A 19,075-nucleotide genomic window follows, 5' to 3' on the forward strand; every position below is an offset into this window, starting at 1 on the left:
GCTGGGGGCGCCACAAAGGTCCCGCCCGCGAAATAGGGCGCGGGTGTGGCTGCTGCGCAGGCGCGGGGCGGTGCGCGGTGGCGCGGCGGGCGCGGCGGCTTCCGGGCGGTGCGCGCGGACGGCGGCGGTGGGAGCAGGCGGCGCAGCCATGTCGGCCATGGGGACTCTGGCGTTTGACGAGTATGGGCGGCCTTTCCTCATCCTGAAGGACCAGGAGCGCAAGACGCGCCTCATGGGGCTGGAGGCGCTCAAGGTGAGCGGGCGGGGCGGCCGCCGGGGCGGTGCGCGGGCCCGCGCTGGCTGGGCCGCGCCGCGCCATGCTGTGCTGTGCCGTGCCATGCTGCCGCGGGGGGCGGGAGCATGGAGCCCTTGGGGCGCGGCGCTGGGCGGATGGAGCCCGGACTAGGCCCAGATGGAGGAAGAGAGAAGGGATAGCCCCGGGGCTGGGAATCCGCGGCACGGCGTCTGTGCGATCTCCGTGCCTGGATCCGCCCCGGAGCTGCGGGGCTTTGGGGCCGTCACCGCCGGCGCTCCCCTCCCCGCGGCTCCTGCCCAGCTCCCCGCTGCCCCGGCCCTCAGACCCCGCCTGGGGCTCGGCCGCGAAGGAAGGCTGGGGCTGAGTGCGGGTGGTACGAATCCCTACTGGAACAGAGACAATGTGGATGCCCCATTCCTGGCAGTGTTCAGGGGAAGGTTGAATGGGGCACTGAGCAACCTGGTCTAGTGGAAGGTGTTCTGCCCCTGACAGGGCGTGGGACCTGGATGATCTTCAAGGTCCTTTCCAAGCCAAACCATCCTGTGATGATTCTGGGATGGGTAAAATTGCACTGCCTTCTCTTTTTATCTTTGCCGGCTTCTGTTGCTCCCTCCTTTGAGCATTAGGGCTGTCATTTGGCTGCTCTGCTTTTGCATGCTTTAGCAGAGCCAGTGCAATCTATAGAAGAAAAGGCACAGGAAATGTTTCTGTCATAAAACCGATACACACATACTGATTCTTTTTCAGTCGTAGTCGTTGTCAGTTAAATTACAGCATTTGCACTACTCGCTGTGTTTTCCTTAGCTTAATATTGTGATTTCGGAATACATGATAATGACTTAACTTCTGTCTTTATTATCCTTTGTTTTACAGTCTCACATAATGGCAGCGAAGGCTGTAGCAAGTACTCTGAGAACATCCCTTGGGCCTAATGGTAACAGTGAAAATCTTGTAGTGGTTCTCTCCCAGTAATTATTTGGGGCAGATTTTCAAAATTTTCCTTCATCCTTTGAATATACATTTTTCAGGCTTGGATAAAATGATGGTGGACAAGGATGGCGAGGTGACTGTGACAAATGATGGTGCTACCATCCTGAATATGATGGATGTGGATCACCAGATAGCCAAACTTATGGTGGAGCTGGCTAAATCTCAAGATGATGAGATTGGGGATGGAACTACTGGAGTTGTTGGTAAGAAAGTATTTTAAGTTTAGCTTCCCTTTTCAGGTTTAAAAGCTGCTTCAGCTATTAAAATTGTGAGAAATAACAGTAGCTTTTCTGTAGCGCTTGTTTGGAGTATTTATTGTTGCAGTATTCTTGTCAGTTCTTGTATTAGAAGTTTTCTAATCTGGAAGAAGTCTTGTGTCTTTTTGAAGTTTGGTTACATTTTAAGGTAGTGCTGAGAGCCCCCTTGGTACTTTCAAAAAATTTCTGCATAATTTTCTTCTGTAATCTCCTTGTCTTGCCTTGATGCCTGTGCTTCATTTTGTTCTTAACATAATATGGTTTTCTTGCTAAGCAAAGCAAGTAGTGGTTTTTAATGGTTTTTTTTGTTATTTAGGAAACCTTGAACTCTTGAAATATTGCAGAAAAATCAAAAAGTGTGCTTTTTAAATCTGTTGATTATGTGCTTAAATATATGTTCTAATCAAGAGTAAAACTTCATTTTCCTTTTTTTTTTTTTTAATAGTTCTGGCTGGAGCATTACTGGAGCAGGCTGAGCAGTTGCTGGACCGAGGCATTCACCCCATCAGAATAGCAGACGGTTATGAGCAGGCAGCACGCATTGCCATTGAGCATCTCGACAAAATCAGTGACAGTTTCCCAGTTGATCCACAGAACATTGAGCCTCTGATCCAGACAGCAAAGACAACTCTGGGCTCTAAAGTGTAAGTCCCAAAAACTGAATATTGGATGAATATTTACCCTTCCATTGAAAATCCTCTGCGTGGAAAGGAGAAATCCTGGTGTTTTGGTGGATTATTAAATTACTTGTGTTATTGGAGTGCTCCTGAAGGCTGTTCTATGTTTTGGGTAATTCCTCATTGGACTCCTGTCTCAGGATAAGAAATTGTGAATCCTTTGTCTCCAAAGGGTCAGTTCCATGAAATTAAACAGCTGCAGCATCAATTTAATTCTAACCTATTAGTTCCAGGTTTCTGCATCATAGCAGGTTCCAAAAGTAATGTAAATCTGTTAAAAATAATGTCATATTTTGGTGGGGTTGTTTTTTTTCCCGCTAAAGAAATTTTAACTTAGGCTGGTTCCATAAGTTCATTTTCCTTTATGGTTTTATGTAGTTCATAAATTCAGGCATTGGAAGGGCTTCCTTTGCAGAGGTCTTACTCTTTAAAGAGTTCAACCTTTTCAAGAGCTCTTTGAAGAGTTGTCTTTAAGTGGTTTCTGTTTCATGAATAGTCTTTAGTAGTTTAGTTCTCCTGACTTGTTCCAAATCTGTGTTGAGACTCCATTGACAAAGGTTCCTCACACCAGCTGTATTGTGTGCTCTGTTTTCTGCTGTAGCCAGCACCTTCTATTTCTGTGTACAAACAAGCAGGACCCCCTCTTTTAATGTAATGTGCAGAAGTTGGTTGCTATAGTGGTACTTCTTGCTGTTTAATATTGATTGATAGAATCAGATTTTTCTTCCAAATTGTGGAAATGGAGTATAACGTGATTGTATTTTTTTCCAACCTAGAGTTAACCGCTGCCACAGGCAAATGGCAGAGATTGCTGTGAATGCTGTACTGACTGTAGCAGACATGGAGCGTAAAGATGTTGATTTTGAGCTGATCAAAGTGCAAGGCAAAGTGGGTGGTAGACTGGAAGATACACAGTTGGTTAAAGGAGTGATTGTGGATAAAGATTTCAGTCATCCACAGATGCCTAAAGTAAGTGATGTCCTTGCATGTGTCACTTGTGTGTAATGGCTTAAATAAGAATTTCTAGCCCACCTCAAATGTTGCCCTACCATTTTTTAAGTATTTACACAGTGTTGTGGTTAGGTTTGGCTTTTCACCCATGTATCAACAGAGGAAGGGGCAAGAAGCATGAAATTTTTCAGAAATTGTAGTGAAAGGGAGGAGTTACTATACTGCTAAGTGAGGACAGGTGCAGGGCTGTGTTACATAGAAATAATTATTCCTGGGGTGTGATATGCTTAATATGCTTAGTGCAATGCAGTGTCAAGATTCTTAACCTTTATGAATTGCCATGTTGTTCTGTTTGGAACACCCCAGAAGCTGTCCTTGTTTAATATTTGGTATAGATAAGGTTTCCAAGTCTTTGAGCAGTGTACTTTCAGAAAACTTCCACTGTTCTAAAATATTAATCTAGCAAGTAACAATATTTATCCTCTAAAAAGGAAGACTAATGAAAAATAACAGTCATCTAATGGTTGAAAAGTTGTTACAAAGACAAGTGGTATTCTCAGTGGATAGGAATAGTTTGGTTTTTTAAACATTGGCCATTTAAATCATAAAAAGGCATGGCTGGTAAAGATTGTTAAGGGCTTAAACAGCCTTGGACAGGTCTTGGAGCTGTCTAAGTGATTCTAAGTGGTTTATTGAAACTATTGACAGAATTATTTAGTTGCACTTACTTAACTTTAGAATAAGTTAAATGATCTTCACATTTCCTTGTGTGGTTGTGTTTATAAAGATACATCTGTATGTTTTGCAAATACAAGAAAGAGATGTTAATGAGGTCAAAAATAATTTATTTTTTTTTTTAATTGCCCAGGAGCTAAAAGATGCTAAAATTGCAATCCTGACTTGTCCATTTGAACCACCTAAGCCTAAAACCAAACATAAGCTTGATGTCACATCTGTGGATGATTACAAGGCACTGCAGAAATATGAAAAGGAGAAGTTTGAAGAGATGGTGAAGCAGGTATCCTTTAGGATTATTTCTGTTTTCTTTGTCTTTCATAGCCTTTAGAAACAAACAGCATAGTGCATTGATTTATTCCTGTAAATGAGTTGCTAATCCTTGTGGGAAGCAACATTCAAGCTGTTGTAATGCTATGAATCAAAGTTAATTTAATGTAAGCAAGAGATACCAGCTTGTTTAAGATATATTTTGATCTCTGTGTGTGCCAGAGGGTTCTTGTTGAGAGTTGTCTTTTGAGAAAATCGGGACAATTAAAACCATGAGGAGTGTTTTTCATTCCGTTGTTAGTTCTGATCAGAAGGTTGATGATTTGTGTTGCTTTTAGATAAAAGACACTGGTGCAAACCTTGCCATTTGCCAGTGGGGTTTTGATGATGAGGCAAATCACCTGCTGCTGCAGAATGAGCTGCCTGCTGTGCGTTGGGTTGGTGGACCTGAAATAGAAGTAAGTGAAACTGGGCTTTGTACCAGTTGTTAAAACTTTTATGAAGTAATAGGCTGTACCAGCTAAAAGTTCAGGCTTTCTGGCTATCACTGCATAATTGTGTATGTGGGTGGGTATTGGAGAAAAATCATTGGGAATTTGTGAAAAGAAACTTCCATGAAGGGTATCATGGTTTATTATTGGAGCATGTGTATATTACTTAATAGTTTTAGGTGTCTAGGAAAGTTTTTTCTTCAGTTCTCCTGTTTGCAGAAGCAAAACATTGGCTGAAGTAGTTTGAAGTGATGGCAAAATAACCTTTGGAGTCAGCATTTGACAGATGCTTTTCCACTGGTGTTATGTCCTGAAAAACACCATGGAAAAATGCTGTTACAATAAGTGCTGGCTGTTCACTTCAGTTAATCGCCATTGCGACGGGAGGGCGCATCGTGCCGCGCTTCTGCGAGCTCACGGCAGAGAAACTGGGCTTTGCGGGAGTCGTGCGGGAGATCTCCTTCGGAACAACCAAGGACAGGATGCTCCTCATCGAGCAGTGCCAGAACTCCAGAGCCGTGACCATTTTCATTAGAGGAGGAAATAAAATGGTGAGATGCTGCCTTTGATACACAGTTGCAGAATGTGTAGATTCTTTGTAATACATATCAATACACTCTTCTCTACTTCTCTATGTTTTCCTTGAAGTGTGGGCAAATAGGAAGGGTAAGGCTTGTAGGCAGTCAGGACTATGTGTCAGAAGTAGGTTGTTAGATTGACATCTTATGTTTTCAAACAACAACTTTAATTTTCTCTCTATTAGACCATATAGTTCATAAATACAAACATAATTCTACCTGTGGATGCTCTTAATTTTTTTTTCTCATGAGTGGGTCACTTTTATGAGTAAAGACATTAGCATCTTTGAAAGATTTGATTTTATTGTAGACCTAGTTGTATCACTTGTGATTTAGTCCAGTCAAAATAATTTCAAATAAAACCCCCAAACTACTGCAAACTATATATCCCCACACCCTATATCCCCCATTTCCCCTGAATTGAGACCACTTTAAGTGCTTATGTACTTAAACTGGGTTTCAGTTGCACTATTGTTGTTAAATTGTATTTGCTATAGGTCAAGTTCTACTTTAAATTAAAAACCTTTGGTAAAAAAGAGCATACTCTAGTCTTAAATTTTCTTTTAAAGAAGCAGAAATACTGCTTTAAAGGTTAGTGTTTTCGTTAAATCTTCTACATTGGTTCAAGTGAGAAGTGGACAGATATTGCAGTCTGACAGTAATGTTTGCGTTTAAAGTTCAGTGTTTTGTGTCTTATGAATATGCAAGATTAAAAACCTTTTCATGTAAGTTTTTGTTATCTCTGAATTAGAGGTTTAACAAATAACAGTATATTTTTGAGCATATTTTTATTCTTTGCCACTGGATGTCTAACATTCTCTATTTTTAAGTAGGATAATGTAGCAATAGTACAGCTGCATTGGAGCCATGAAAAAAATCTTAAGAGTTTATGTGCAATTTGCATGTCTGTATTAGGAATTATATCTTCACAGCCTCCAGATGTGTGTCTTGTCAAACACATGCTGTTGTGTAATTCCAGATCATCGAAGAAGCAAAGCGCTCTCTTCACGATGCCTTGTGCGTAATCCGGAATCTCGTTCGTGACAATCGCATTGTGTATGGTGGTGGTGCAGCTGAAATATCTTGTGCCTTGGCAGTCAGTGAGGCAGCAGATAAGGTAAGAAAGGACAGTTAAAATTTTATTCAATGCGTGAAGGACTGAGCCTGCTTTAAGAGATTCCAGAAGAACTTCAAAGATTTTCCAGAAAGTTCTGTAACATGTGCTTTCTGATGTTCCCTGATAACCAATGTTAATAGTTACCCTTCCTGTCTCTCACTACCAGTATTTTTTTTATTTCTGTGCTAGGAGCAGTTTAATATTTTTTTTTTCTAATTTTCAAGTAGTTATGATTCAGAGTTATTTATTTCATTACTATACTCCAAATAAAATCTGCTTATTGTGTGGATATATTTTTATTTAGTATGAAAATCTGCTTTTATTAACATTGGAGTTTATTAGCTTATGAATTTGAATTTCTTCTCCTCTAGTGCCCATCTTTGGAACAGTATGCTGTGAGAGCTTTTGCAGATGCCCTGGAGGTAATTCCCATGGCCCTCTCAGAGAACAGTGGTATGAATCCAATACAGACAATGACCGAAGTGCGGGCAAGGCAGGTGAAAGAAAATAATCCTGCCCTGGGCATTGACTGTTTGCAGAAAGGAACAAATGGTAAGAACTGCAACATGGAGATAGAGGTTTTCTTTCTCAAAAGCTCAGAATGTTCACTGTGCTTTGTTTTAAACCTGTGCATCACTTGAGTTATTCTAACTCTTGTGCCTCGCCATAATAAATGGGAATGTGCTTGGAGAATATATGTATGTCTGCTAGGAAGAAAATGTGTAATTGTCTGAAAGCCTCTGTTTGGTGGCAAGATTAGTTGAAGATGTTGACTGATACTGTAGTAAAGGAAAGAAGGCTGCTCTTAGGATGAGGCAAGCAGGCTGTGCTTTAAATACTGCAGGTTTAGTGATCCAGGTTACGCTGCAGTCCTAAAAACAGTCGTTTTGAGAAACGGCTTGTGAAGAAGTAAAGGCTGGAAATCTTTGTAGACAATGATGTTCACATCAGTATGTCTGCATATGTAAACCTGGAGCAAATACAGAAAACTAAGAAGCCAGTGTATAAAATCTTCAACTGGATCTACACGTTTCACCTTTTTACTTACTCTGTTGGTTTTTTCAGAAAAGAATGTGGTAAACTGTAATTTGTACATTCATAACCTTTCTTTGATTAGGTATTCCTGTTTGATGGCATTTGACCTTTCATTTCTTTAGCATTTTCTCAGCCTTTAGAGTGCTTTTAACGTATGTGTATGGAAATTTTGTTTTTCACCATTCTGCATTACTTTTTGAAAAGCATAACCTAGTGGGAAAAAAAGTTGTATCTTAATGTCCTGAGATCTTTGGTAAGAACCCAGATTAAAACTCTAGTTTGTACAAACTGTGTTTGTAAACCACAGTGGCCAGGAGTAGTGATTTCAAAATATTCTTTGAAATGATATGGAATTTACTATTACTAATTACTAACACTTACAGGTTAAGTATTTATGATTTCACAAGGGTATCTAATTCATCTGCTTTCTTTTGGCAGATATGAAGCAGCAGCATGTTATAGAAACCTTGATTGGCAAGAAACAGCAGATTTCTCTGGCCACTCAGGTTGTTAGAATGATCCTGAAGATTGATGATATCCGTAGACCTGGAGAATCTGAAGAGTGAAGGTTGAAAAGCAGGAAACATTAAGGGGCCACAGCAGTAGCGAAGACGGTAGTATTCTGATGCTTCATCTTCAGCTATTTATTCTGGACACTTTTTGTTTCACATACTGTAATGGCTAGTTGTTGGAAATAAAACAATTTAGCACTGGTGGTTTCAAGACTTGTTTCAGAAGTATTGTTGCATCTTTTCTTAAACAGGTTGAAATTTAATAGATCATTTATCATTGTTTCTAATGGGGAAAGCCCAGGATTCTCATTTTAAGAGGTCTGTCACTATTTTAATTAGTTAATCAAATATTAGCTAATGATTTTAGCCTCCAGTAATTCTCATATGTTTAATATATTAAGTATGAAGTTTCAATCTGAAGATTTAAAGGAACTGTATTCCATGCTTCCAGTTGCTTCAATTTTTTTCTTTTCTTGTTGTCCTCTTCCTGATTTTTGAGCATTAGGGAGGGATTTTTTCCCAGGGGTATCAGCCAAGTGAGGGTTTTTCCCAGAACTTTGTAGTGCCACAGTTGAGTGCACTTATTCAAAAGGTCCCCAGTACGATCTTAGAGTGGTAGAGTAAAACTGATTAGTAAGGTGCCTTGCCTGAGAAACTATAAGCAAGAAACAAGTGGTAGACCAGAACTAATGCACAATTTCTTAGATTTCAAAAGGGAGGGAAGTGTTACAAATACCAACTTGGCATTACTTGAGTCACGTAGGGCAGAGGAAGCTCTTTACTAGCCACGGTTTGCTAGCAGGTCATGTTCTGATTGGTTTTTGCTGTGACTACCTCACTTGAGTCAAACAAAAACCTTCAGAGAGTGTTGATAGAGGAAGAAGGGTAGAAACAAGTTTACTAATTACAGGACTGGTTTTATTTCTGGAACTGTTGGAGGATAAATGTGCAAAGATTTACTGTCATTGATAAAAAATTAGTAATGTTTCATCATTACTCTTTTGCCTTTCCCCAGATTAGTTTCATTTAGATACAGTTCAGTGGACAACAACAGTTTATCAGTTTTTACTGCTGCCAAGCTCTGGTTTTCTGAATCTGTTCAGGGTTGTGATTTTAAAAACCCATAAATACCTGGGTTCATGTAGAGCTATCTCTTACTTTGTTTGCTAATTCAAAAGGAAAACAGCTGTAGCTAGAACTTTAAAGGGAGCAGTGTGCTTGTACTAATGTATCCCTTTCATCTCCTAGTGAAGTTGTGCGAGTGATAGGAAGTGAGAAAACAGCTATTTCAATTTTGCTGTTTTTTCACCTTCTGTCCCCTGGTGTAGTGAGCCCCACCTAGTTACAGGTTTTGGCTGTAAACTGCTACTTAATGCAGAAGCTCCTAGGAACACAGGATAAATTACTTTGAAAATTGAAAATTATGTCTTTACTGATCTGGCTTGAGGAAATAAAAATTTCATGCTCTCTATATATTTGTTAATGTTCAACTAGATCCTAGTATGGAAGTCTGAAGCTTGGTAATGGAACTTTGATAAAATTGTAAGAAATAGAAGTTGTTAATTTTTTTCAAGGATTTCTACTTCAACATAACAAATTTGTGGCATTAGCACTGTCAGTGCCACATAGAGGCAGCTGGAGGACAAATTGCTTTCATTGCAACATGCAACTGGAGCTATTAAACCAAATTAATGAAACAACTGCCGTTCAAACTGGTAACACTTTCACAGCATGAGTAATTACATTTGTTCTTGACAGAACAGTGGGAATACCCATATTGGTAATTTGTGTGCTGTCGGGCTCTGGTCAAACAAAACAGGAAACATCTGAATAATGACAAGGTTGTGGGGGGGCAAACATTGATGTTCAAATTATGGTGCATTTGTAACCACTGGGAAATAAAAGCCTGGCCTGGTGGTGTGTTTGGAAATGAGGGCCATGAGCCCTACAGTTGATGTACTGCTCTGTGACTGCTGGGAAAATGCAGGGTTCACCACGGGAGGGCAACATCCACCCATCACTGCTGTAGCTGACTGCATCTGGATTTTTTAAAAGCAAGCTGAGGCAGCCAGCAGGTCTTTCCCAGCATCATTGACATGGCACACATTTGTCATCAGCAAGACATGAATCTACAACTTCCCCTCAAGGGTTCAGTTACTTGTGCTAATTTCATGACTTAATTTCCATGTGTCCTCTTAGATCCAAGTTTTCACATCTTCCTAGGACCCTTAAGTTGGCCCTGCCTGTATGTCCTGCTACTTCTAGTTCCCCTGTTACCAGCTGCCTCTTCCCAACCTCATCTGTTGCTCTCTCCTGCTGTATTCTCAAGCCTGGGCTCCTTTCCTGATCTCGCACCTCTGTGCTGATGCACTTGTCTTTGCAGGGGCACGAGGCAAGGCTGCCAGGGGCACAGCACACAGACTCCTCTTGCTCCCTCACGCTCACACTCAGACTGCAGCTGCTGGGGGCCCGTGCATTCAGGGCTGAGCTTTTGTCTTCAGATGCACCACGGTCTGAGTGGATTTTTTTCAGGAATAGAGTTAAGCAGAGCTGTGAAGCAACTTTCTTGTTTCTCTACAGACACCTTTTAATACAAATGCATTCTTCCTCTGTTGAGGGAAAAACTCACTTTTTGATCATTTCTGCATACTGCATGGGGAAAGATGCCTTATAATGGGAACAGTTCCCTTCCGAATGATGATCCAATGTGACCAGTATAAATATGAGTCAAGCAGGTCTTGTTCATCTGCAGGTCTATTTGCTCTCCCTCTAATATCAAGACATTTAGAAATAAAGATACCTGCTTATCAAATCTAATCTGGCTTCAGAACCTACCTGGGCTGTATGTCCTTATGCTAAGTCTGCACAGAAAAGAGGGCACCATGGTAGCTGCTCTCCTCTGTGGCAGGATGGCAGGACTGTCCCTCAGAGCATTAAAAATTGCTGTTACCTAGGGCGTGGAGATGGTTGTTACACCCTCTGGACACATCATCATCTGAGGAGCAGTGATTCAGTCATGAGGTTTGGGTCTGGAGACTAGCCTTGTTTGTCCTCTCTGGGCAGAAGTACCTCTCCATGTCACGTCTTGGAGGGTTTCCCAGGAGCTCTCTGCCAGGGAACATTTCTCACTATGTTAAAGAGCTAATTAAATGGATGACAGTGTTTGCTTTATAAGCAAATCATCTCTGTGACACAAGAGAGATGCACTTTGCTAAACTTAAATAACTACGGAGTAAAGTTGTAGTACATTCTCTGTAAGACATGGGCTCTGTGACACCTGCCTGGTGTACACGCACAAGAATCTGTGTTCCTTGTGAAACTCCTCCCTGACCTATTTGGGACCAGTAGTTGTGTTGTGATGAGGCTCCTGGCTCACAGCAGCACAGGCACTGAGAGAAAGAGGTCTCTGCCAGCTCTCTGGTGCCTGGGTGCTCACTGAACATGGGAAAATGCTGGGGGTGAGAGAGAGCTGGGGAGAAGCTCTCCCTCTTCTGCTTCAGAGCTGCACTTATGCTCAGCCCATGCCCTTGCTCATTGCCCAAACTATGCTACGCCTCAGCTATGCCTGTGCCTTCATGATACTGATGCTGATTTGACTTTCTGACTTGTCCTTAGTCTTGCTTGGTGATCTTGACTTTTCACTGACCCTGGTCACTGTGGCTGAATCTGCTCTGCTTTGTTTTTTGTTTGGGTACGTTGAAGCCAAGGAGCTCTGGAAGAGAACAGTGGCCACAAGTTGAAAGAGAATTTCAGAGGGCAACTGAAGGACTCCTCACTCTTTGGCATGAGCAGCTCTCCTGGAATGTATAAACAAGAAGGTCTGTTCAAGCAAAAGTAGAGAGAGCAAAGAAAAGATGGGAAACCTCAAGGAAATCAGCACAGTCTGATAACTTGATTACAGGGAATGGTGGGCACTTGGTACTTAAGTCAGGATGTAAAAAAATATATTAGAATTGGGAAAATAGATTCAGTATGAGTAATGCTATCATGGACTGCTAAAGACATCAGCTCTGAGGGATGGGTACTAGCAGAAGTGCCTTCTCCCTACCAGAAAAGTCAAGCAGCTGAATAACACAGGATTTTATATACTTGGTGTGTATTCTAACTTCTTCTGTTTGAAGTAGGGCCCATAATGGGACACAGTGGTTTCTGACAATAAGGAAAGATAATTACTTCTTCAGTATTATCTTCAAAGTATGCTAATGCAGTGGCTAAAGAGGGAGCAGCAAGAAGGATCTTCCTCCTCTGCATTTACCAGCTGTGCTGCCAAGGATTGACTCCTCCCAAGTCAAAATCTGCTGAAAGCTGGAAGGTGTCTTTAAGGAATTGTGACTGTATGCTTGTCCTGTTCTTACAACTATTTTTTTAAGAGACAAGATACTGGATTAGGTTAAACCATTGGTCTAATGTGGAAGTATAACTATGTTGAGACAAGCTTTTCAAACTTTGTGCTATATGTAAAACTAGCTGATGTAAAGAACGAGGAATAACTTGCTAACACTGGTGAGCTGGCAGATTGTTTCTGATTCTCACAAGGCAATTGCCAAAACTATGAAGCTCTCTAAGAATTTCAAAGAGGTGTATCTAAGACTTTTAGATGTACTTTTTTCCTGGAACACAGTCCAAAGTTACAGGAAGAGTACATTCTGCCCATAGCCTAATTTCTGTGAGAAAAAAAAAAAAGATTTTTTTATTTGGCTCAATCTTGTTCAAGTTCAGTAACAAAAAACTTTAACTGATTAAAATTTACAGAAATGCCACTGAAGCAGCATTGCTTTCCCTCTTGAAATATTTTTATTAGTTGGATGTTAAATGAACAGTCTTGAAAAGATTTCCTTGAATTCACATTTAATTTGAAATTATTTGGTTTTAAAAGAAAAATAAATCTATATTTTATTTTTTATATTTATATTATTTTATTTATTTTTATATTTATTTATTATTTATATTTATTTTATATATTTATATATTTTAAAATCTGATTTGAATTTAAATATTTTGTGATTACTGATGCAGTATGGTGCCTTTTTATACCATGTGAAGAAAATTGTCTGTTTCTCCAAAACTCATAAGTAACCAAGCTGATTCTTACAAAATGTCATTTATCTTTTCATTCCAGATCATGAGAGAGTGGTTTCCCTGCTGGCACAAGCAGAGCCCATGCACACAGGGAACTATCTAGTATCACCTCAGCTGCTCTGATCTCAGGGCATCAGGGTCTCACACTGTCTCAGTTTCAAGATGTGATTTATGTGCCTTATGGCACCTAGTTCTGAGAGTATCATAAAAAAACTGCCTAACATAAAAATTGCTGAGTTCCCACTCTCTAAACTGGACTGTCTCGTGGTGAAATTCACTACCAGCTGCTTGTACCCATCACTCACTGACCGTTCTCATCACCCAGCTCACAAGTGAGAAGTCCTCTGCAATCTCCTGCCCATTGCCCCACGTGTGCACCACTGACTCCCCAGCTGCCTGCTGCCAGGTGTGTGTACCCAAAACCCACTGGCAGGAGCTGATAGTTCCCACCCTCAGCTGGGTTTTCCAATGAAAATAACACTTCTCCAAGGACCCTTGAACCATGTCTTGATGTGCTCACCCCCGGTGGTCATGGATTCTCCCTGCTCTCTGCTGCTCTTTGAATTTGAGTCTTGCTCTGAGCTGACGTTAGCTGGTTTCTGTTTTCCACATCCAGCTACTGTGCTGGCTGGCATTTTGCAAGTGCCTCGACTAGACAGTTAGATATGAGGTCTTCTCATTAACGCGTCCGCCGTCATTGGAAGAAGGCCAAAGGCTGGGAAAGGCAACTATCCAGCACTGCCTTTGATTTCAGGGCAGCACTAAGAGTTAAGGTTAAGTGAGTGCAAGTGGTAGTGATTGGGAGTGGGCACAGGGGAACAGAAGGTGATGTATGGTGAGCAGTGGGGAAGAAGGAGTGACTGAAATGACTGAAAATTCACTTAGGAAACACCCTTAGCTGAGTAACTTCAGCACAAGGTTGCAATGGTACATCCTCTTAACATTTACTATACTGCCTTGCTTTTCAGCTACACTGACTCCCTCCTAAGAAAAGCTACTGCTACAAATCCCATGGGAGCTCCATTTCTGACTCCCCTGGATCTGGGTCAAGCCCCCTCTCTTACTATTTCATGCAGGGATCATGCAGGTGCCCAGGAGATGGACACATCATCACAGCCTTGCCTTCTTTTCTTTGACAAAGAAAATTTACAGAAATTTCTTCTCTTTTTACATAGGCAGTATGTAACCTCCAGCTCTTGATTGTTTAGGAAGAGCAGAGAACAGAGGATGTACCTGTTCCAAAACAGAGCAGTGAATATTAATGCTTTTGAACAGAAGTGCAGAAGCTAAAAGGGACAGCAAAGTTCAGGGGCTGTCGCAGTGATTTAATTCCTTGGCTTAAACTAAGTATGAGAGAAGATGAAACTCAGTTCTGGAGGGGACACTTTAGAGCTGGTGGAAAACAGGTCATGTTACTAAGTCCCAGGCAAATCTGGATTCCTGAGGCAGGAGTTATAGTGGGTATGGGTGCTTGAATCCTTGGCACGCTCCCAGCACTGGAAGCTTCAGCTACTGCAATGCAGCAGTGTGAGCATCCAAGGGACTGAGATGTGGCAGTGAGAATTCCTGTAGTGAAACAGTCCCTTTAAGGTAATGCAAGAAGCAGATCATACCTTGCTCCAAGAAATTACTCTGCAGATAAGGCAGAATGGGGACAGGACCACACCATTGGTAGTTAGTGTGGGAGTAGAATCCTTTCTTCCAGGTCTGAGCTGCAGTCTCTGCTCCAGGTCATTAAAGGAAGTCGGGTCAGCTCCTATGAGTGTTGAACTAGTGCCACAGATGACATAGCAGAGGTTTGTCAAGCACACAGAGAGTAATTCAGTGGATCTGGTGTCCAGATTGTCCACATCAGAGACCTGGTCCTGTTGGCTTCTGCTCTGTGTGCCAGGATCTCTGTGGAAGTCAGGACCTGAGTGACCAGCAACAGTGCATACTCAGGCTGTGCTCCATCAGGGAAGAGGGATACAGAAAGGGTGTGCAGGAAATCATTTACACATACCCCAATTTACATGCTATCACAGTTTACCAGCTCCTAATCTAATGCTGAATTTATCTAGTCTTCAATTTACCCACCTACAGTAAACATGTACATTTGTCCTCTCTGCATACTAACATAACTAAGTCTTGGAGCAAAACTGTAGGCCTGAATATCGAGAAGGTTTGAGAAAGCTATAAAACTCTCTTTCAGCAACTATTCTCAGTTATTCTCTTATCACTAGCTTAGTGACATCACTATAAGGAAATAAAATGTGTGATTGTGAAGAAAATCCAATAAATTCTTCTTCTCTGAGGCTGTGAAGTCTGTCTCAAGACATGTATTGCCTAATTTTCTGTTTTTAAATGCTTCTTTTCAGCCCCATGACACAGGCAAGAAATTGCCTGCTTTAGTGGCTGCCCAGATATGACAGGTGTGCAGATTTTTGCCTGACAAGCTATACAAAAGGGTGAGATTTACTCCTCTAATCTAAACAATATGTGTCTACATAAGCTCTTCCCTTGTCTGAAGCCTGCCAGGTAATAGCCCTTGCCTCCTAATTGCAGGAAAATTGTCTGTCAATGAAATGGTGACCAGATTTTTCTCAGAAGTAAATACATGTTCAAATCACAAAGACAATGAAGCTGGGCTAACGAGGGAGATTTGCAAAGCAACAGCTCTGTGGACAGCATGGAAATTTCTTCCAATATCCCTTGAGACCCCAGAATAAAAGGAAGAGCCAGAAAAAAGAGTGAAGCAGTATCCAACCTAAAGTGAGCCAGCCTTGCAAATGCTCTCATTTTGCTCTTGGTAAGGAAAGGTTCCTCTCCTCTACCAATCTGATTAGGATTACCTATGGGAAAATAGCAGTTTCTCCATGCCTTTCTTAAGAAGAAGCTGAAAACTTAGAAGCAGGGATGTGAATTCCAGCCTAATTCAACCTGAGCATTGGTCCTGACCTGTTACTCTCCCCTGCCTAATTCTAATGTAAGGATGATACCCAGCCATCCTCTCCTTGCTAGCAAGATGAAAACAGTCCCAAGAGCCACTAAACAACAACAACAACAACAACAAAATCTGTATCAGAGTTTGGCAAAATGAATAGCCATGCCAAAAACTGGAAACACAGGAAACAAGACCTGGCTCCATACAGACTCTATTGCCCTTATTTTCCCTAAAATGAAGTAAGAGGGGTATGAGTGGAAAGGAAAACAAGCAGTCAGGGTCAGGACTCGCAATTCTCTGCCTAACTCTGGAAGAACAGTGGTATGTCTAATGATTAATAAGACCTGAAGTCAGGATTACTAAAATATTACTTCCAGCCTGCTGGGTAACCTATGCTGCAGCTCAAGACTTTGCTTTGAATTCAAACTGCTTATCAGGGAGGTTTTCACTCATTGAACCAAACAGATTTGTGGTGGTGGTCACAAGCTATCTCTTGAGGTGCCACCATTCCTTCCACCAGTGCCACTTGGCAGCCCCCACACACCACATGCCATAAACTCATCTGTCTCCTGTCACAGAAAGAAAGGAAAGGACAGGGGCATCCTGTTACAGCCAGGTCCTGCCAGCCCAATCCAATTCCTGACATGCCCTTGTGTAGCCAGGAACCAGTGGGAGGGTGGCAGGCTGCTCAGGGGTAGGGCAGAATGGCTCCCACTTCATCCCCAAATTTCCATTATGGAGCAGTATAGAAGAGACCAATCAGTTCAGCAGCTCCTGGGGCAGCCCAGCAACAGCAAACTCAAACAGAGCTTGGCAATGGATACCTTCAAAGACATGCAGAGAATCACCAGGAGGTCCAGCTTCCCTCTGCCCTCACCTCCTCTGGTGCTGGGAATAGAAGCCACCCAGCTTGCCTGCTGATGTCCCCTCCTACCCTCTACCAGCAGTACCCAAACAGCAGCTGCTCTTTGTGCAAGTGTCCTTTAACGTTTCCAGCTGAGGGATAAACAGTCCTGATGGGATAAAGGCACTGCAGCCCTCTCTGAAGTACGATGGGGAAAGCAAGGGGAAAATGTGGATGGACTAGTGATACAGAAACAGGGCTGAAAGAGTGAGAAAGATTGAAAACAATGCAAGAAAGGGGGAGAAAATAAACTGTACCACAGAAGGAAAATCCCTTAAATGCTCAAAGCTGAAGGAGAAGTTAGTCCACAGCAGTGTGAGCACTGTAATTTTACCGAAGCCTCATATCCATGGAGCAGCTCTCACCACCCACCTGGGATAATCTGTACCTCTGAGGATAGCACATCTATTCCTGTCATGCCTCCATGATACATCTGTGGCTGTATTCCATAACGGAATAGGACAGACGTGTCTGTTTGTAGTTTGATCCATCATGTAAATCTGGTGTATTGTAAAATTCCTGCACTTAATCCATATTGTCCAGTTCAAAGGCATGGAGGTCTACCATTTACTCATCTTGTTCACTTCCAGGGCTTTGGACAGGTAAACAAATCACCACCTCAGGGAATTGACCTGTAGGCCACAAAGGGCTTATCAATCATAAAGGTGTGAACAATTAAATGTGTTTTGGTTTCTTCCAAAAGGACTCAGCAGCCAAAAGTCATAAAGCAGCTGCAGAAAGGAGTGCAGGGTAAAGCAGAGAGAGGCTCTGCTGAAGGAGTTATCAGGAGTTAAGCCTGTCCAGGATGCCCCTGGGGAAGACAATTGTGAGTTAGCTCTGCATTTGGCAATCTGTGTGAGATTTACTGTCCTGAAGAGGAAGATAAAATAATATCCCAAAGCAAATGTCAGCTGCAACAACTGTTAGTGACAGAGCAAGGGGATGTGAAAGCTGACTTTTCTCTACCTGAATTTGGAAAGAGCAGATTCAGCAGATGTCAACCAATGCCAGGACATTTCTGTCCTTGCTCTGCTTCCATTGCCTACTCCACCAGTGGAAGGGAAGACAACCAGCTGTGCCAAGCACAGGGTAACACTGGGGTCAAGGACACAGGACTGTTCAAGCAGTGGTTTGAAGACATCTGCACCACCTCTAATCATGGTAACATGACTGCTTTGCTTGAAGCCAGCTCTCTATATCTAGATATCAGATACACACTAAAAAAAAAAAAAACTAGTGTTTTACCACTTAAGATAAATTTTCTCCTGAGCACCTCACTTAAATAAATCTGTTCAGTCATGAATAATTTTTCCTGTTATCCCCTAAGAAATTAATATCCCCTAATATCAGCAAAGTACAGGTGGAAGTTGCAATCTGAGTTAGCACAAAGAAGGTGCCTACCAGAGAACAGGAGCCCTTGTGAGAGCCTACCCTGAGACACAGGTGCCAGCCAGAGACACGAGTCCTTGGTGGGGGGCAGCTTGTAAACAGCAGAGAGGGTTAGAAGTGCAATTAGTCAGTGTGACAGCCGTGACTGCCTTCTGTCACCACCCTGGGCCAGGCCAAATCCCCTTTCCTCCCTCTCTTGCACAAAGCTGAGCCAAGGCACAGGGCTTATAAACATGCCCAGCTGCCTGTCAGCCCAGGGGAAAGAAAACAAATGCACCACAGCAACAGGCAGACCTGTATATGGGCAAGCCCAGATTATTGGCTGGTGTGCCTGTCAGACCTCGGTGCATCCTAAGTAGGGAAGTTTAGGATGCTGGCTGATACTAGCCATTAGGGGATTTAGTAGTGGTCACTTTCTTCTTGTGGTCAGCAGCAACACAGCACAGCACAGGGGGAACTAAAATATATGGGTAGAAAGGTACTGTGCAACCTACAGGATGTGAAACACAGCAAGGCAGTTCCTTTGATCTTCCTGTCTAAGCTATGGTTTCTGCATCTCCACCCAGGGATGCAGGATAGAGGTAAAAAAAGGCTAAAAGCTGAAACTCTGTGTCAGGGCCTTAGGTATCTTGTGCTCCAGTCGCTTTCAATCCTGCAACTCTTTGGCATGACAACGGCATTTTATGATTTCTCATGGCTTTTCAGCTGCTCTAGAAGAAATCAGCTGGGTTGCTGTTGTCACCAACATGCCCCCACATGAGTAAGAATGAAAGGTAACAAATTACACCATTTTTATTCCTTAGTTACTTCTTCTTCCCATCCCTGTGCTCCGAAGGAGAGTTGCTCAGAACAGGGCCATATTTTATTGCTTTGAACAAAGCTCTGGCCTGCTTTGTCTTTGAAGTGAAAGT

At 42.2% G+C, this 19,075-nt stretch overlaps 1 protein-coding gene across 1 annotated transcript; it reads left to right on the forward strand.

The window, feature by feature from the left end:
- The first annotated feature begins 20 nt into the window (after positions 1 to 20).
- Positions 21 to 8,080, forward strand: CCT5 (chaperonin containing TCP1 subunit 5). Its single transcript, XM_056485665.1, has 11 exons — positions 21 to 253; positions 1,130 to 1,190; positions 1,285 to 1,449; positions 1,949 to 2,147; positions 2,957 to 3,149; positions 4,000 to 4,149; positions 4,475 to 4,594; positions 4,993 to 5,178; positions 6,185 to 6,322; positions 6,694 to 6,874; positions 7,796 to 8,080. Exons 1-11 carry the CDS (start codon positions 149 to 151, stop codon positions 7,921 to 7,923), a joined length of 1,626 nt encoding a protein of 541 aa, XP_056341640.1. The 5' UTR covers positions 21 to 148; the 3' UTR covers positions 7,924 to 8,080.
- Positions 8,081 to 19,075: the final 10,995 nt, after the last annotated feature.

The sequence above is a fragment of the Oenanthe melanoleuca genome, chromosome 2 (genome assembly GCF_029582105.1).
Source record: "Oenanthe melanoleuca isolate GR-GAL-2019-014 chromosome 2, OMel1.0, whole genome shotgun sequence".
Classification (NCBI taxonomy): domain Eukaryota; kingdom Metazoa; phylum Chordata; class Aves; order Passeriformes; family Muscicapidae; genus Oenanthe; species Oenanthe melanoleuca.

What these genes read in the sequence shown, in the direction of transcription:
- CCT5 (XM_056485665.1), top strand. Translation starts at nt 149, where the DNA reads ATGTCGGCCATGGGGACTCTGGCGTTTGACGAGTATGGGCGGCCTTTC. An exon ending in ACAACTCTGGGCTCTAAAGT is followed by an intron (nt 2,148 to 2,956) that starts GTAAGTCCCAAA and finishes TTTCCAACCTAG; the next exon opens with AGTTAACCGCTGCCACAGGC. An exon ending in TTGGTGGACCTGAAATAGAA is followed by an intron (nt 4,595 to 4,992) that starts GTAAGTGAAACT and finishes TGTTCACTTCAG; the next exon opens with TTAATCGCCATTGCGACGGG.